At 59.5% G+C, this 18,477-nt stretch overlaps 1 protein-coding gene across 4 annotated transcripts in view; it reads left to right on the forward strand.

Annotated features, from left to right (window-relative positions):
• The window catches only part of WDR72 (WD repeat domain 72), a 55,656-nt gene extending 41,246 nt beyond the window's left edge, over window positions 1-14,410 (forward strand). For 2 of the 4 annotated variants that reach the window (XM_053272773.1, XM_053272776.1), the window contains 3 exons: window positions 11,431-11,535; window positions 11,857-13,182; window positions 14,269-14,410. In XM_053272773.1, coding sequence (XP_053128748.1) covers window positions 11,431-11,535; window positions 11,857-12,017 — 266 coding nt within the window. In that variant the 3' untranslated portion in view covers window positions 12,018-13,182; window positions 14,269-14,410. The remainder of the gene's footprint in view (window positions 1-11,430; window positions 11,536-11,856; window positions 13,183-14,268) is intronic. The other 2 variants (XM_053272774.1, XM_053272775.1) reach the window with 2 other exon arrangements.
• The last annotated feature ends 4,067 nt before the right edge of the window (window positions 14,411-18,477 follow it).

Below are 18,477 nucleotides of genomic sequence, written 5' to 3' on the forward strand. Positions count from 1 at the left end.
GCCTGCCTGCCTCTCCTGCGGCCTCCCTCCAGGGCGGCAGGGCCAGCTGCTTTGGACCACTTCGGGACTTGCTGCTTCCAGGGTCTGCTCAGGCCGTGCTGAAGAGGCTCGCTGCAGCCTGGCCCAGACCCGGCTTGGATGCGCTGCCTGAGGTGTGCACGGCTCTGGGGCGGGGCGGGGCGGGGCGGGGCGGTGTGTGTGTGTGTGTCCAGATTTGTATGCATCCCAGTCACTGCGCTCGCTGCACGGAAGCATTTTGGAAAGGGCCAGGCCCAGCAGGTGCTTCTGTCTCTCTGTGGTGCTGGAAATCCTAAAAATTAGGACCAGGCAAAAGCAAGCAGAACCTGGAGCTCAAAGGGCGGAGGGATGAGCACAGCCCCTCTGCACCCCCTGCAATGCTGGCCTGGCCTTCACAGCACTCCGCTGTTGGGCCTCATCCGCTGCCCCCCCCCGGACAGCAAAGGCACGGCAGAGGCTTCTCCCCCCCCCCCGAGAGGCCGTGGCCAGTGAAGCAGCCCTCCCTCCCTCCCTCCCTCCCTCCCCCACTCCAGCCAGGAGCTGGGCGCCATCCCGGGCCAGGGACGTGCCCCAGCCCTGCTCTTCTCCCTGCCGGCCTGTGGGGGGGGGGGGGTCTGCTTGGACGTCCCCCGGCCGGCGGGTAACGGGGGCTGGCGGCAGCCGCGTGGGAGATCTTAGCCTCGGGGCCCGAATGTCTCCAAGCAGCTTTGGGTGCATTGTGACCCCCGTCCCCAGTGGCAGTGCACCCCACGGGCGTTGGGGTGAGACTGTGTGGGGGCCGCCCAGACAGCCCCGTGCTTTGGGAGCCTTCTGGTTTCCCTCCCGGCAGTAGCCTGGCATTCGCCTTGTCTCCCTCCTCCCGTCTCTCCGGGCCCAGCCTCGCAGCTCTGGCGCCCGCTGCTGAGCCCCGGCCTGTACCCGGCTCTGGCAGGGCCCTGGACCGCCAGGCCCTCTCTGGAAAGGGGACCGAGCCCCCGGGCCCCTGCTGCGGCCTCTCGGAGGAGCCCACCAGATCTGGAGCCAGCTCAGCAGCTGAGACGGGGGGGCGTAGCTCAGTGGTGGTGCTGCCCTGCTTGGCTTGCCGGCTCGGTCCCTGGCAGCATCTCCCGGGAGGCTGGGAAAGGCTCGTCCTTGGGACCCGGGAGAGCCGCTCAGGCTGAGCCCCAGGGACCCCGGCCCAGCCAGTGCAGCACTGAGGGGGAGCCAGGGAGGCGGTGACTGCTGGGGAGAAGCCAGCCAGCCAGCCCCTCTCCGGAGCGACGAGGCCCTTTGCTGTCCTTTACAACCCTGTCCAGAAGGCGGACCCGTCAAACACGGCAGGCTGCTGGCAGAGTTCACCGTGTGCATCGGGAGGGGGCCGGGCCGGGCGCAAGGGGCAACCTTGCTCTGTGCCCTAAGAAAGCAGCGGTTCATCTGCGGCCAGAGATGGTCAGGAAGGGCCTGGAGTTCCTCGGCTGGATTGCTCCGAGAGGCCACCGGGCAGCCGGCAGCCTCTCTCTCGGTCAGTCAGGGGCTCAGCCGCTGCCTTCGGTGGGGAGCCTTCCTGTCCGCCACAGACAGCTCAATAACTGCTCCGTGCCTCTCCCGCAGCTGTCTCCTCCACTTTGCAGGGCCAGCCGGGGCCTCACTTCTCCCCCCCGCGCCTGCTGCCGCTTGGCCCTCGTCCGCAGGCGCAGGAGGAGAGACCTGGCCTGGCTGGAAGCAGCCCTGCAGACCGCCCCCCCCCCGCCCCGGCCAGCGCTCCTTCCCACCGGAGGAGTGCAGATTTCCCCTCTGGGACAGGAAGTGGGGAGCGGGGGGGGGCGGCAGCCACGCGGCTGCTGGGTGAGCCTCCTCCCTGGCGCACTCCCAGGCATCCATCCCGAGAGGCTTCCCTTGTCATTCCACACTCCGGGTCCTGTGCTAGAAGCCCCCCCGCCCCCGCCCCCCCCCCCCGCCATGAGCTGGGCCCAAGGCCCTGTGGCGGCTGCTGTGGAGGAGGAGGAGGAGGAGGCTCTTCCGGCCCCGTGGCGCTTCCGGGCGCTCTTTCCACTCCGGTGGAAGTCCAGGGCTGAGGAGGCCCCTCTGGCAGCTGCCTGCAAAAGTGCTGCCTTTGGGTGCAGCGATGCGGAGGCCAGCCAAGGACCAGGACCCCGGGGAGACCCGAGTGAGCTTGGATGGGGTTCGGGGCTGGCGGCAGTGCGGGGAGGAGCGTGCCCTCTTGGCATTTCTTGCTTTCAGACTTTCCCAAACATTGTGGTTCATCGATGTGGAAAATCTGCATTCAGAAGACTCCCCAAGGCTGTAACTTCATGGGAGTTGCCAACGTGATTTCTGTGCATTCCAGAATAGAACTAGAAGCTTTTGAGGCAGACATTGGCAGTCTGAGAAGTTTCCCTTCTCACTCCGCTTGCGGGCTTCCCGGGCGCTCCTGGTTGATCACTGCTGGAGGCAGGACGTTGGACTGGAGGGGCCTTGGCCCGACCCAGCAGGGCTGCTCTTCTTCTCTCCTTCTGTTCCTGGAGAGCACCGTTGCCGGCACCTTCTGTGGTTCACCATGAAGAGGAAAGAGGACGTCTTCGGGCCCAGGCCAGCAGCCCCCTGGGAGGGATGCACGTCCATTAAAGATCGGGCCGCGGTGAGGGAGTGGGAAGGAGACCCCAGAAACGTGGACTCCGCCAGCCGGCGTGTTCCCCCATGGCTGCCGGCCACGCCTTGGCTCCCAGCTGGAAAGGGTGGAGTGCCTTCCTCACCGGTCTTCGGCGGCAGAGGGTGGGGTGTCTGGGAGAGGCAAAGGGCCATTCCGAAGATGGGCGGGGGACCCTGTGGCTCGCACTCTCGCCCCATCTGGCACAGGATGTTCCTGGGGCTGTGGAAGAGGAGTTGGCCCTTTGACCCCGAGATCTCAAACAGTGGGCCAGGATTCCCAATCGTGTGTAGACAGGGCCACCCAAACCTTGCTTTGCTCTCTCGTCGTCCATCTTCCAAACCACCTTCTCAGGCAGACATTTGATTTCCCCATTTCTACAGAGGGGGGACTCAGAAACATGTCCAGACACGCCCATCCTAGAGGTCAAGCCGAGCAGACCAGGATTGGGCAGAACCCAGAGCTCAGCCCCTGGTGGGGAGAGCTGAGAGGGCAGCCGGTGGGTCAACTTGCCAGGCCCCGGTCAAGCTGGGGCTTGGAACTGGCGCCGCTCCCAGCCACATCACTTGCAGAGCCAGGACAGAGGCCTGCACTGCAGACAGAACAGCGGGATTTGACAGTCGCCACTGCAGCCTCTTCCTGGACTCCTGGGAGCTGGAGTTCTGAGCGAGCCCTTGGAGGAGTTGGAGCGCCTTCCTGGGAGCACAGGAGGAGGGACAGCCTCTTCCTGCACAGGAGATGCTGCTGCTGCTGTGTCAAGAGCCCTGTGTGCGGTTCTGGCTGGCCCATCCTCAACGGGAGCTCACAGAGCTGGAGAAAGGGCAGGAAAGGGCCCCAGGAATCATGGCAAAGGGAGAGGAGCATCTTCTCTGGGCCAGAACTCTTTCTCCTGTCCTTCCTTCTTAGGCCTTGGGGGCACTTGTGCTGAGGAAAACAGACAAGCAAGGTCTATACGGAGGACTAGACAGTAAGCAGACTGCTCTCCCCCCCCCCCTGCTCCCTGGGTGGCCCTGATGATGTGGGATGGCCGAGGCTCTGGACTGTCAGCATCCCTTCTTTCTCCACACAATGCATGTGCAGAACTCATGGCCACATCCGTGGCTCTCGGCCACAATGGCTCCCTGCAGCCCCCCATGCAGAGCCACGCTCCTTCTGATCTGGGGGCTGCTGGGCTTCTCCAACGCTTCTGGCTGGCAGAGTGCTGGGTGACATCCGCCAGTGGCCTGACCCTGCACAAGCCGCTCCGAGGGACTGGCTCCGTTTCTTCCAGGCCAGCATCGCTTGCAGGGAATCCCCAGGAGCGCTAGGATCGGAGGTCCCCTCCCACGGGCCCGCCCACGGCCTCCTTGCCGGCCTTGGCTTGGGCTTCCATCCCTGGCCATGTTGCTCTCACTTGCAGGCCGCCTGGAAGCCGCCCGTCAAGGGCTCTGGTGTGCTGCGTTATCTGCCTCCATGATTCCCAGCGTGGCCACTGCTCAGTCCAGGAGCTCCTTAGTGGAGCTGTCTGCTCTGCCGTCAGCATGTGGTGCAAAGGGCTGCCGCTGACCCTGCCAGACGGGAGTCACAGGTCAGCAGGTCCCATTTAGTAGTCCACGTGGCTTCTTGACCTTTTCTCGGCGAGGCCAGAAGCTGGGGGCTCCCCCTTCATCAGCTGGACTGCCAACGGCAGCTGCTTTCTAGTGCCTTTGGTGCTTTGGCAGAGCTCTGCAAACAGACCCAGAGGTGGCTGTGTGATGATTTGTGTATCTGGAGCCAGATGGCCCAGCAGGTGAGAGGCTTGTTGGGACCGCTTTGCCTGTGATTTTGCTGGGGAGGCTGGGAATGATATTGGTCTTTTGGTCTTGTGTGTGTGTGTGTGTGTGTGTGTGTGTGCAATGAGGGATCGAGCCCCAGTGGCACAAATCCAGATGGTGTGGAGTTGATCGTTTGATTCTCCACTGGCCCTGAGAAGGCCCCATGTCTGTAGAGCCTTTTGATCACTCTGGGATCTTTCAGTTCAAATGATGTGGTCGTGATTGCTTTTAAACCTGTTAAAATGTACGTCCATGTACCTGTAGGAAAATTCTGGAAGCGCCTCTTTCTCCTTCCCATTTTGTAGCTTTCATTTCCAGGTCCATTTCCTTGTTCACTGATCATTGTTGGCAGTAGCAGAGAAAAATAGCCACTGGGAACCAAATATTCAAGATCACCTCTACCTCTCAGCCGTAATGGCTGCTGCACAGCTGCCTGCACGTCATTTCATGACCAATCCACTTTCCACATCTGGGCCCTTGTGGGTCTCATTCTTCACTGGGATGGAGAGCTGCTCTTGCGGTAGAAGGCATGCATTCTGCTAAGCAGGGTCCACCTTGGTTTGCATTTGGATGGGTGACTACATGTGAGCGCTGTGAGGTATCCCCCTCCATGTGAGCTCAGTGGCGGAGCGTCTGCTTTCCCTGCAGAAGGTCCCAGGTCCCCTCCCTGGCAGCAGCATCTCTGGGCCGGGCTGGGAGAGACTCCTGCCTGCCAGTCAGCATAGATGGACCAAGAAGGGCCTGGCTCCGTACGTGGCAGCTTCCTATGCACCTGTGTTCAAAGAGCACCACTTCTGAGGCCCTCCTGTCTTCCTTCTGGTGGCTGTTGGGAGAGCTCCTTCGCAGCAGACTCCCCCCCCCCCGCAACGTGGGTCAGTGGCCCTCCCCTGCCCTTTCCCCTCCTCCCTTTCTCTCTCCACCTCCTTGGCCTGATACTCTGTGTGTTCCGTGTCTTGGCCAACAGAGCTCCCAGCAGTCTCCGTGGTTCTTGTGCAGAGCTCTTAACAGGTCGCCCGGGTGTTCCCTTCCAAAAAGGAGACTCTTCCTAAAACCATCCATGACGTGAGACCCTTTCCCTGCCGGCCATTCCAGTGCACAGACCTGGGAGCCCCTCGCCGAAGGGCAGCTTCTCAATGGCGCACACACGCAAAGGAACGAAGCCCGGCAGGGACAAAAGGGAGTCGGTGGCGACAACAGTCTCCGGAAGACAGCAGGATCCCGAAACCTCCCCGTTGTGGGCGTCAGCAGCGAGCGACGGCGCCAGCAAAAGGGCCGCTCTGGGGTGCAGCCAGCCCGGAGAGGGAGAGCCCGGCAGGCCGCTGCTGGGCATGGCAGCCGGTGAAGCCCGCCCGGCAGATCACCCAGAAACTGGAGACGTGCCCTTGAGGGCAACTCCAGCACCCCGCACTGGAGGAGAGAAATCCCCGGGCGCCATCCAGGCACCATCCTTCCCAAGGACCGAGATTCCATCACGGGCACTGAGGAGCACCTTCCTCAAGGATAATGACGACCCCCAAGCTGTGCACACTGCCAGCCTGGATGCCCAGGGCATGATCAGCCGGAGGATGAGCTCAGATTTTTAATCAGATTAAGCTGTGGTGTGATCCAGAATTACACAGGGTTTCATTTAAAACATGAAGAGGAGGGGGCTGCATAGACCCCTGCTGGGTGCGGACTCCTCTAATTGGCGTGGGAGCTGCTGGGACCTCGGAGAGGATGATCCCAGCAGCTTTACAGACCGAGAAGGTGGTCTTGCGAAGACTCCCTCTAACCAAGGCCTTAATCCCAGCTTCTGATCATCAGCTTGAGCTGCAGAAGAGTCTTTAAGCACACAAGGATTAATTGTGCTGTTTCCACTGGTTTGTGGGCTTCGGGGTCTTGGGATGAGGCCTGTCTCTGGCCCCTTTGTATGTGGCTGGAGTTGAATCCAGCCTCTCTCCACAGCACAGTCCAGGGCCTCCTCTCTGGAGGGGAGCTGCCCCCTAACCCTGGCCAAGGGTCTGACTCGGTATCCGGCAGCTGCCGCCTCTGCCCCACTGCTGCAGCCCCGGCTTCTGGATTTTGCCGTGTGCCCTTCTGAAAGAGGCCTGCCGGGGCCCGGTCCTGGTCACTTTCCCTGCCAACAGTGCACACGTTTCAGTTCACACAGGCATTTCGTGGTTCAGTTCAAGGAACTTTGCCGTGGCTGGGTTAAATGGCATGTTTGAGGAATGACCTTCATTGACATTTTATGACTGATGACTTGTATTTTTCTGCAAGCCACTTTGAGTCACTGAGAAATGCAAGGTTGAAAACACACAGCCAAAAAATGGAAATGGAACCTCTTTCCACGGCCCCATCAACAAGGAGTGCCTAGAAGGAGATGTGGGGGGGCGGGGGGCGGGGGGGGGTCCTGGCCTTGCAGTGAGGCTGGTTTTCCTGATGCTGCTGCTGCCTCCTCCTGTCCCTGGAACTTGCTGGGGGGTGGTCTGAGGGAAGTCTGGAGCCATGAGGGGATACTCCGCTTTGCAGAGAGGCCTTGTCCCTCTTTGGCTTGAAGAAGTAAGCCAAGGTGAGGGTGGGTCTGGCCTTTGCAGATGGGCAGCCAGGCCAAAGCTAGTGCTGGTGTGCTGAACTGAGACCTGAGTTCAGATCCTCCCTCAACCAATGGTGAAATAAATCTGGATGGTGCTGCAGGCTGAGTGTATGTGGCTCTCCCTCCATCTTGCAGGGCCCAGGAGTGCTCTGGATGCAGTGGTGCCTTTGGGGTCCTTCATGGTCTCGGAGCTGCACCTGTAACCATTTCATGGATTCATTTCATTTGCATCCTGCCCCCTTCCCAGGAGCTCATACAGCCTACCCCCAGCATTTCACCCTCTCAACAACAGTCCTGTGAGGTAGTTTAGTCCAGAAGGTAGTGGTTAGCTCAGGCTCACCCATGGCTGTCGGAATTTGAACCCAGTTCCAGTGTCTATGACCATGCTGGTTTCTTTATACAGAAAACAGGCATGGGGTTTGGGCCTCGCATGATTCCCGTTTTGTCGACGGGGACCACTGAGGCTCCAGATGTGAAGGCCATGCAGTGAACTAGCCCAGTTCTCTCTGGACCAAGTGTTGCTTCCTAACCCCTGGACTGCAGTGGATCTCTGAAAAAGCAGCCTTCTCCAGCCTGCCTGTCTCCAGGACATAAGATGCACCATTGTCTGCGGGTTGCTTCCGGCGAAGGACGGGGCCTCCCTGCCCTCTTTGTAAGGAGGCGTGGAGGGGGCTGCCCCCGAAAGAGAGTTGGAGCGACCAGCAGCTGCCTGGCCCTCGGTCCGTCCCCTGGCTGAGAGAGCGTCCGAGGGGCCATCTGGTGCTGCATCCACTTCCAAGTTCTAATTTCAGGGTCGCTCCAAATTAATTCCTTAATCTGCTTCAACAGCTTGTAATGAGGAAGTTGTTGACAACCTGGGCATTTAATCCTTGGAGCAGCAGCAACAGCCACCCCCCAGTCAGATGGCAATTGCACAACTCAGGGAACCCCCTTCAAAAGCCAACACCCCACTGAGTGTTTGCCCTGGAACCGTTCTGCTATCACCAGTTGCAGTATGGATGCTGGTCACTGGAGGCTCTACAGCAGCCCTCTTCAGGGCAGTGCTAAAGATGCCCACACCAGGCTGTGACTAAAAACTCAGGGACCTGGTTTCCCATCAGCTAACGGTTCTCACTAATGCCAAAACAAAGGCCACCCCCAATTCAGCTGTGAACAGTTCACTTGTCTTGGCCATGTGCTCACCCCTCTGTTTTCTGAGCTTGTACTTCAGGTCGGACCACTGCGGCGTGGAAGCCGGGCCAGCGATCAGATCCGTGAGCAGCAAAGCAGGAGCTGACCAAGGGAAGGGCCCAGTCCCGAGGGCTTGCGTGGCCCGAGGGCTGGGCCGGGGGCCGGTCTCTTCCTCCTCCCAACATGGCTGAAGTCCAGAAATGGTTCGCCATCACTCTTGCTCTTGAATCTCTACGGCCAGGTCATCTCCTGTGACCCTGCTTCATCGCCTGCCTCCACATTCCTCTGATGTTTTCAGGGGCAACAAGGACCCAGGTCTGGTCATGACTTGGACTCGGCTCTTAAGATCTCTGTCCGTAGAAGGGACCATCCAGAGCAAGAGCCATCGTGTCTGGAATCCCAGTTTTATTGGCCAGGAACCAGGATCAGATCTTTCCTTCCTTTGGAAGCACAACCTTCCCATCTCTTCTAGATCTCTGTAGCAATCCTGGATATTTGGAAACAATTTGTGCTGCTCTCTTTTGCACGTAATACAAAATGTTTCTTTGACCATTTCTCCAGCAATGGGCACAATCCAGCCACAGTAAAGCTCTGCTAAGTTCCATTGAGCCTAATGGAAAAAATGGTGAAGTTCCCTCTTCTCCCACAAATTGAAATCAATGGGATTTGAAGGACTGGATCGAGCCCAGTATTGAAAGGTAAAATCCTCCACAATGGACTGATGTACCTTGGATTTCCCATGGATTGGTCCCCCTTGGATTTCAGTGGGTCTCAGCAGTGCTGGAGCCACAGGGGGGTCTTAGGCAAGCTAACACCTCCCGCCTCAGCCATCTGACGTCTGTCACATGGAGGATGGTCACACTAGTCTGCCTTCCCGAGTTGGTGGTGTCAGGATGACTGAGGAAAGGTGTGCCATGTGTTCTGACTACTCCAAAGGAGCCTAGAGATGCTGCGTATTGCCAGTGATGTGCCGGTCCATGTGCAGGGAGTGGGTCTCCGCCGCCAGAAGGACAAAGGGTGGGAACTTGGCCTTCAAGCCCAAGGCAGGCATGGAAGTCCAGGGTGAGCCCTTTGGGCAGCATTCGCTGGGTGGCTCCAGCTTGCGATGGCGCACTGTTTATAAGGTGGGGGCAACAGACGCTCTTCATATGTGGCTTGTCTGGACTGTTTGTACTTGTATTCTTCTCAACTCTGTGAGTTTGACCGAGGGAGGGCTCATCGGAAGCAAAGGGCACTCCTCGAAACAGCTGCAGGAGCCTTTCATGCAAGTGGTGGGAAAAGGCAGAGCTGCTGTATTCCTTGGGTCAAATCCTGAAGCCCCTGAAGACTTTGAGCAACTCAAGTGATCATGGTGTGTCTGCAGAGAAGTTGTGCTTTGTTTCCACTGGCACCCCCTGGCCCCGCAGAGCCCTCCCTCCCTCCCTGCTGCTGGAATCTGGCGTCTCAGCACACCAGAGGCAGCCCTCCGAGAGAGTCACCCTTCTGCTGTGCAGGCGTGAACTTGTGGGCTGGCTGCTTTAACCTTCATGCCTGGATGTGGCCCTCGCTGTGTAGCTTCTCTGGAAGGCATCCTGCTGGGGGGCAAAGGCGGCCCTCTGGGCTTGCGACTTGGTTCCTCCCTCTTTGCCCCTCTCCCTTGGAGCAGATTCCAGAGGAAGATGGTGCCAGACCTCTCCGCATCTCAGTTCAGAAGCAGCCCCATGACCATCCCCAGCCGGGGGTAATCTGGGAAGATTTGCATTCTGCTCCCTCACAAAGGAGTCAAAATGGAAACCACCATCCCAGGGCACTTTCCAGCCTAGCTGCTCAACAGCAGCAAAATGCCTCCGTCCAGGCAAGTCGCATTCGAAACATAAACAGCAGGGGGAGCCGTCTTGCAGCAACTAACAACCCGGAAAAACAGCAACTTCCTTACGCCGGACATACGACATCCTAGCTCTATATCGCAGCGGTTAAATTTGGGACACAGCATTGGCAATGTGAACGGCTCCCTGCTGGAAGTGTGGACGCACACTTGCGAGATCTGGCGTGACCCCGTTGCAGGGTCCAGTCTGGAAAGCGCCCAGACCTTGCTAATGGTTTTCTTACATGCCTCTGTGTGTGAAAATGATGTGGAGGAATGACAGCGGTCGCTGCTCAGAAGACCTGTTTTTGAGCTTGTAGCCCAACTTCCATTCAGTTATAGCTCAGGAGCTGAACCGCGGCTGCTCCTCCTTTCCAGCTCCTGCATCTGCATTCACTTGGCTGCTTTGAGCTTCTCAGGCCTCCCACCAGAGGGATTTGCCTGTCGGCCAAATGCTCCCAGCATGCACAAGTGGTGTCTGTGTCTGGAGCTGGATGGCTGGACAATCCTTTGCCCACCTTGCTGGCTTCTGAGTGGCTCCTGAGCTGCCTGCAGTGCTTAGACGAGTGTCCGAACGGGCTCAGCGGCCTTGGGGGGGGCTGACCCTCCTTTGCCCCAAGAGCCGCCCTGTGGGCTCCCTCCTCCCCGGCAGCCTTGAAGGGCATCCCTCCACGATCGCCGGCCCTTTGGGAGGCCCTGCCCCGTTGCTTGCTGCTGTGACTTGGGCAGTGCAAGCTGGCCAGACGGAGAGGTTCACACACTCCTTGATGGATGGATGGGCTGCAGGGAAGCGTGTTTAGGCTGCCAGTTCGCCTCCCCGCCTCCAATGCGGGGAGGGGGGTGAAGTGAGTGGCTTTGAGCCTATTCTGGTGCTCAGCCGTGAAGGGAAGGGTGTTTCCCCCCCAGAGGTGCTGTGCATCCCATGCAAGAAGGGAGGAAGTTACCAGATGGCCGGGGGCAGGTGGGGGCTGTCTTGCAAGTATGCTGGGGAGGTGCAGCTGTCAGGAGGTTGGGGGTGGTGGGCTTGGCTAAGGGTGCCTTTCGCTTCCTGTGTAAGTGAGGGAACGAATGTGGCTGCGAGGGGGGCAGAGGGTCCGCCCACGTGGTGGGATGGGTCACTGCTGCTGCTGCTGCTGCTGCTCTTGCATGGGGGGATGTCCGTGGCGGGCACCAGGCTTGGATGGGAGCTGCAGCTGGGGAGGCCTGGGAGAGAGGAGGGACTCAAAGGTTTGGCACATGCCTGTTGAGCTGCTGTACCTTCCGTTTTGCTGTAACCCCCAGAAGGGCTGGAAATCCACACACTCCCCCAAACGTCCTCCATGTAGAAGGAGCAGCAGAAACAAGCGGGCCCAGCATTTGCCCGCCACGTTTTTTGATGCTGTTCCTCCTCCCTGCTCCTTTTCAGCTCTCGCAGGCTCAGCCACGTGCAATGGAGCCTCAAGCCCTGCAGGCTTTTCAGGAGGAGATGACAGTGCCGAGAGGCGAGTCTCGGAAGAGCTGGAGGGCCCAGGTGAGAGCCTGCTGGGGGGCGGGGGGGGCGCTGCGTGACGGTGGAGCGGGCTGCGATTTGGGTCCTGGTGATGCTCCTTCCTGTGCAATAGTGCTGACTTGGGCCAAATGAACCCAGCTGCTCCAGAGGCGGGAGTTGGGGGTCTCCTTTCGCGTAGGTTGCAGGCACAAGGAGACCTGGCACAAGAAGTGTGTGACAAGAATCCAGCTGAGACCGAAACGCGCCTGGTGGGAGAACGGCTGGCAGCCCCTTTCTGTGTCGGAGTCGGCTCCGGTGCTGCTGCAAGGATGCATTCTTGTTGCCTCTCCATTTTCTCCTCAGATCAGCACAGAACTATGAACGGAAATAGTCCCAAAGTGAGGACGGACCCGGTGGCATCCCCTCCAAATGTGTCTGCAGCGCATGGGCCATGTCCGGTCCCAGAGAGATCTGGGGCTGCCCACAGGCCAAGCCGTCCCAGGTCCCAGCCCTCCCATCCATGAGGAGCTCAGCAGTCTTGGTTGCCCCCACGGCTCCTTTCCTTGCCTGCCTCTGCGGAGCATGTTTCTTATCCATCCCCTCTGTGGTCGGTCTGAGACCGGGGGAGTTCAGAGCTCCCCCCGTCTGGCAGCCTGCGCTGACAGGGACGGCTGCCAAGCGCCCTGGCCTGGACCCTCCCCCAGGAGCTCTTGCGGAGGGTTCCTTCTCAGGACAAGGGGGCAGCCGCAGGTCCCCCAAGACATCGCCAGCCCGCGAGGAGGGGGAGCAGGCGCTGGGGGCGGCTGTGCCCGGGTCCCCACTGCCCGCCTGGCCAGCACAGGGGATGGATGGCCCAAGCCCCAGCTCTTCCCAGGCCTGCCACTGTTTTGAGGCTCATGCACGGCTGGGTGCCAGCCAGCTCTGTGGCTCCATTTGCCTCTCCCAAAGAGACAGCGGCAGCCCTGAGCCCCAGAAGCGGCCTGCTCCCTCCCGGAGAGAAAAGCACACTCTGGAGCAGCAGGGAATGGAGCCTCGTCTCTTCTGTCGCTGGGCTTCGGGCCAGAGGGATGGGGAGGGCTGGTTCTTCCCTCTTTGGAGGGTTCCCAGCGCAGGGTGGGCAGAAATGTGCTGCGGAAGCTGCCGCCCTGCCAGGAGGCCAATCCGTTTCCTGGCCCAGCCTCTCCGCTGCAGAGAAGAGCCCGTCTGGCTCAGCAGTCCTGACTTCGCAGGAAGCCGTGAATCCCTCCGTTGTCAGGCAGCCTGGTGCTGAGGCCTTGTGGGCCTCTCTGGAGGGTGGTGCTCAAGTCTCGCGGCTTCCCACGGAGCAGTTGGGGCGGGGTCGTCATGGCAACAGCATCGCCTTTCCCCAGGCAGGGCTCACATTGATCCGTGGGGCAGGCGCAAATGGACGGGCGACCGGCGAGGCCTGGAACGAGGCACACAGCCAGGGCCTGGAGGAGGACAGGGCCCCCTTGCATGGGGGGGGGGGCTCTCTCTCTCCCCCCTTCACTGAGAGGGAAACTGGGCAGTCGCTCCTCAGGCCGGATCAGCTTCCCGAGGCCTCCAGTTCGGGGCCCCACAACAAAGCATCCGCCACAGGCACTCTTGATGGCGGCTTGTGCATCTGGCAGGAGCCCTGACCTGCGAGGAGAGGCTGGAAGGGCGGAGCCGCCTCGGCAGGGGAGCCAGGTGAGGGCAGCGGCAGCCCCGCCCGCTGGGCAAGTCCTCCTGGTGGCTGGCTCGGAGGGAAAGCGGCTCCTGGCCCCCCACGGCTAGCGTGGAATCAGACTAGCACAGCTCTGGAAGCCAAGCAGGCCCGAGGGCAGCTCACGGCGGGCGTTGGCACCTGGGCCCTCCATCGCTGGGCTGTGCCTGGCCACGGGGTGGGGGGCTTTGCCCCCCCGCCCTGGCATCTCATGCCCCTCCCGCCTGCCCCCCCCCGGCAGCCCTGAGCAAACAAGCAGCTGCGGGTCTCCCCCTCAGCACCTCCAGGGGGGCTGCATGAGTCCACGGGGCCAGATGCATCCTTGTCTTGCAGGGAACTGTAGCTGCACGCTGACAGCGCCAGGCGGGGAAGGGGACTGCCATGCGTTGCACTGCTGGGGAAGCCACAGCCCAGGGCTGGGGGTCTCCCGGGAGCGGCTTCCACAGAAGCCCTGGAGGTTCTGGTTGCCGGGAGCGCTGGCGAGAGAGGTGGCCCACCTCTTTGCATTTGGCAGAAGGCAGAGTGCGGGGGGGGGGGGGTGCGGCTGGGAGGTGGCATCAGTGGGCACTGAACGGGTGCAGCTTGCCGGAAGGGGGCGGGGTCCACATTTCTAATCTGTTCTTTCTGGCTCACATGAAGAGCAGTCGCGGGGTGAGGATGGGCCCGACTCCCAAGAGGCCTCCACCCTGCGGAGCAGAGGAAGCCCCACCTTGTGGATGCTTCTCGAGAGCAGCGAGGCTGGCTGGATCTGCTTGGGTGGGGATACAGTTTGACCCCGACCCAAAACTCAAGGCCAGCATATCCTCCCACGGACATACGCTTCCTAAGCTGGACTTCTGTGTGGTTTCCCACCCCCACCCCCCTTGTGTATTCTGTGACATGGACATATATTGGTGTATTACTGTATTAGTTCGGCCACGGCTCCTCCTGGGTCCTCACATTTTTTGTGACTCAACTTCACTGCCAGTTATACTGAAGATATTACTGTTGTTGTTTTTTAGGTTAAACTTTTAAAATGGTGCAAAACTGAACAGAATAGTGAGAACATAGGTAATATTTTTGTTTTTCAGATGAGAAGAAGCCACACCCTTGGATGTCCAAGGTGTGTTCCTGCAAGGTGTGTTAGAAAGCAGCATCGCTCTTCCAAAGGGCCCAGATAAGGGTGGAGAATTATGGCAAAAGTGGAAAAACAATAAATCATGCATTGGATGACTCTAGCCCATTCCTGAGCTTCGTCCAAAAGATTTTCTGTCATGGAAAGTTTCTCTACACACACACACACACACACCTTCCCTACCTTCAGCTTCCCTTTCCCAGGTTCTGCATCCAACCCTCACCTCCACCTGTCTTGTCAGGGCCCTTGCTACAGATTACATGCTACAACAGGGGTAAAATGCTTCAGCTTGGCAAGGCCATATTGAAAATGATCCCCAGAATCTCAAATGGGAAAATGTAGCTATTTTTCTGCAATGGACTTGCAACGTTTTGGCACTATAAAGCAAAGATAAAACCCGAAAGAAGGCATCGGAAATGTGGACGCCCCCTTGCTGTCAGCGCAGGGACTGCAGTGTCGCAGCACAGGAAGTACGGAAGCGCACTTTGCAGAGCCCTGGTAGTCGTGACCTTGAGGTAGGGAGTAATCTGGAAAGTGCCCAGGACAGAGTCCTTCTTTCCACTGATAAAAACAGGACGAGCCCCAAAGGCACATCGACCTTGAGAAACGGTATGGGGGAGGCGAGGAGGAGGATGGGGAGGGTGATCATCGTAATGAATACTCCGTATTGCTGTTGTGCTCTGCTTAATGGCCTCACTTGGCGTCTCCCAGCAATCCTTGCAAAAGGCCCTGTAAGGCAGTAGCCCAGCTGAAGCACCAACACGTTGTTCCTGTTGATGGGGGTGGGGTTTGCTTTCTGCACCGGGAGGGTGTTTTTCCTACAACTGCAACATAAAGAAACCCGTTCCTCTTGCTTGCTTCCTTCTCAGCCCAGCTTGGCCTCTGGAAATCCTTCTCCTTTCAAGGGCTTTGTGAGCTGCAGCCTAGAGGGAGGGGGGCAGCATTGGGGGTCCTTCTGCTGCTGCCCCCCCCCCCACGGCAGCTCAAGCATGGGGCATGGATGGATCCAAGGGCTGGCAGTGGCCCCACCACAACTGGCATTGTGGCCCAAGCCCTGAGCACACCTGAGCAAAGGGAAGAGTCGCGAGAGTGATGAGGTCAAGGGCCAAGTGGGTCGTGCCACCCCCCCCGACTGTTCATGAGAGGAAGCCGGGGGCGCGGCCTGCGGCATCAAGGGAGCTGCGGAGGCGAATTGATGGACTCAGGTGTGTCCCTGGACATCTTTCTAAATGGTCTGGAATGAGTCCCCCCCCACACGGAAAGCAAGCCTGCCACCGCCAGAGGGCTGCAGAGTTGCCCCCGGTGATTCTCGGCCACATGCTGTTGCTTCCTGCTGACAAAGAGATCTCGTCCCTGCTTGATTCATGGTGCCTTTTAATGCTCACTCACATTAGGAGCATGTTAGGGAACATCCCTGCAAGTCATCTCCTCCTAATCTGAGCAAATGTGTTGACAGTGAAGAGATTAATAGCTGACTAGAAGACAGGGACTTAATTTGGGCTGGGGAAGAAGTGCTTGTTCTGCCCAGACTTCCATCGCATTTCCTTCCAGGCCGAGAGAGGAGGCTCTCCTTTGTTCCCCTTCTTGGTGGGCAATGTCTGTCTTCTCCAGACCAAAGATGGGCAGGTGCCGATGTACAAAGCACCACCATGAGCCCAAGACTGGGGAGCTCAGTTGGCCAAGGATGCCGCTTGGTGGCATGCGCGGAGGGGGCTGGGGGGATGGAGCCACAGGAGGGCCCGCAAAGGGGCCACCCCGAGCAGAGCGTTGGATGAGAAGACTGGTCCCTTCTAGCTTTCACGTGCTGTGATCCTGTGGAAATACTTTCTTTACAAGGATGACTCACTTATATGAGCAAAGCAATGGGCCAAAGGCTGAGGAGACGTTTGCTTGCTGCTCTCTTGAAGAGAAGAGCAGAAGTCACCTGTCCAGTGGAGCCAATGTCTGACCACGACAGCAGCAGGAGGTTCTTGCTGGCGACTCCTCGCCTGACGCTTGCTTGCTCCTCTCAAAGATGCTCTCCTGGGGCCTGGACTCACTCTGGGGCTGTAGGGGGGACCAGAAGCGGCTCCACCCAAGGAGCCGGGGAGGGGGGCATAGGAGGCTACTTGAGCTGCCCCCTCCCTCCCACACACATGGCCTGCAGGCTGGCCATCAGGGCTCTACCTGACCAATGGCCAGCCTGCAGCCAGCATGGTTCTTGGGCAAGGTGGGGGGGAGAGGAGCAACCCAAACTGGTTCCTTTGGAACACCCCCCCCCGCTCACTGGGAGCAGCCACTACTGGGGGTGGGGGGAGTTGTTCCGGCAGGAGTGGAGACATGCCACGGGATAGGCCACATGCAGGGCCGTCAATAGCAGCCGTGGGGGGAGGAGGAGGGGCTGGTCTGGACTGGGATTGCCTGTCAGAGTCCCAATCCGGATTGGCCCCCTGCCTGCTACTGACCCCAGGAGGGAAGCTCCACTGGCAAAGGCTCAAACGCACCCCCCCCCCACTGACACATGAAACATCTCTGCCACCCACCCAGGCGCTTCAGGATACTGAGTCCATAAGGCTGCTCCCCGCAAACCATAGGGGTCCCGCGAGCTCAGGAGTGTCTGCCTTGACACATCCCTTGGCCCCGGCGCTTTCCAGCAGGGATTGGACCCCCTGGGGCCTTTGGTGTGCGTGCCTGACAGACACCCTCCCCTCCCCAGCCCTGAAAGGATGCTCAGAGCAGCTTGCAAAGGGGACTTGAAAGAGCCACCCAGCAGAAAAGCCATCAAGCCGCAGCCCGAGGGAGGGGGAGAGCTGACATTTCAGCAGAGAGCCAGGATCCAACAGGAGGTCTGGGGAAGCAGCAGCCGCAGCCAAAGGCCTTCTCCTGGCTGGCCCCCACAGGGGGCCAAGCTCCTGTCCGGAGATGGTTGGGCACACAGCTGGCCAAGAGAGGCCCCCCCCCCCCCGCTCACGCTTCTGGTGTCTCCGAGACAAACAGAAATGCAACACTTCTGCACTGGGAGAGCGATGGGATAGCATTGTGCTGTGGGAAAGCTCCCCCTCCGCTGTTGGGTTTCTGCCTGATATTTTGCTGCTGCTACAGGCACCACAGCCCTACTAGAGGCCGGGGGGGGGGCATCCTCTCTCTTTTGTGCCCTGGCACTGTGGCCAATTTCTCCACAGTATTGTTGTGTCAACACCACAAACGGGGGGTGTCCAGAAATGCTTGCTTGAGCCACAACCATTTATTTTATTTTTGAGAGAGAGCGAGAGAGAGCTGGAAGGGCACAGCTGCCGGCCAGGCAGTGGGGCGTCCTGCCTTGCTCTGGGCCGAAGCGCCCCCCCCTGCTGTCCTCCCGCGAGCACCTGGCTGTCATTTCCTGGCTGCTGGCTGCGGCATCCGCCTGAGCACATGTGGCAGGGAGAACATTGATCCCCCCCCCCAGAAATGCTTCCAATTTTCTCAGGGCCATAATTTTATGTCCACAACAAAATAAAAGGATTGTTTTTCTTACGGTGAAGGGAATTGAAATCTTTGATAAAAGCCACCGCGGTAAATGCTGCCTGCTTGACTGTGGAGATGGCGGTTTTCAGAGCTGTCGAGACCGTCTGGTTTGCGAAGAGAAAGGGGGCCTTTTGCATCGGAAAGAGCAGAGCCCCCCACCCCGGCTCAGCCGCGCTGCCATCCTCACTCCAGAGAGGAGAGAGCCGGGGGGGGGGCACCCCTCTGGCCGCCCTGCCCACCGCTCAGTCACATGACGGCTCTGCCCTGCCACCGGCGCTCGGCCCAGGCGCCTCCAACCAGGCCTGGAGGCAGACCCTGCGTGCTGCACAGCCACGGGGAAGGTCTTTGCACAGAGGAGCCCCACAGTGACCTTCGGCTTTATTTCTCTCCCTCCAACATAAGGAGCTTAGAGTCACCCTCGTGAGCCAGGCGACACAGTGGCATGATGGGGGTGCCCAGCTGGTACCCCTTGCTCTGCTGGCGTGAGTCATAGCAACATAGGAGGATGCGGCCACATACGGAGTCAGACCCTTGGTCCGTCTAGCTCCGTATTGTCTTCACAGACTGGCAGCGGCTTCTCCAAGGTGGCAGGCAGGAATCTCTCTCCCAGCCCTATCTGGAGATGCTGCCAGGGAGGGGACTTGGAAGCTTCTTCTGCTCTTCCCAGAGTGGGGCTCCATCC

Source organism: Hemicordylus capensis, chromosome 10 (genome assembly GCF_027244095.1).
Source record: "Hemicordylus capensis ecotype Gifberg chromosome 10, rHemCap1.1.pri, whole genome shotgun sequence".
Taxonomy (NCBI): domain Eukaryota; kingdom Metazoa; phylum Chordata; class Lepidosauria; order Squamata; family Cordylidae; genus Hemicordylus; species Hemicordylus capensis.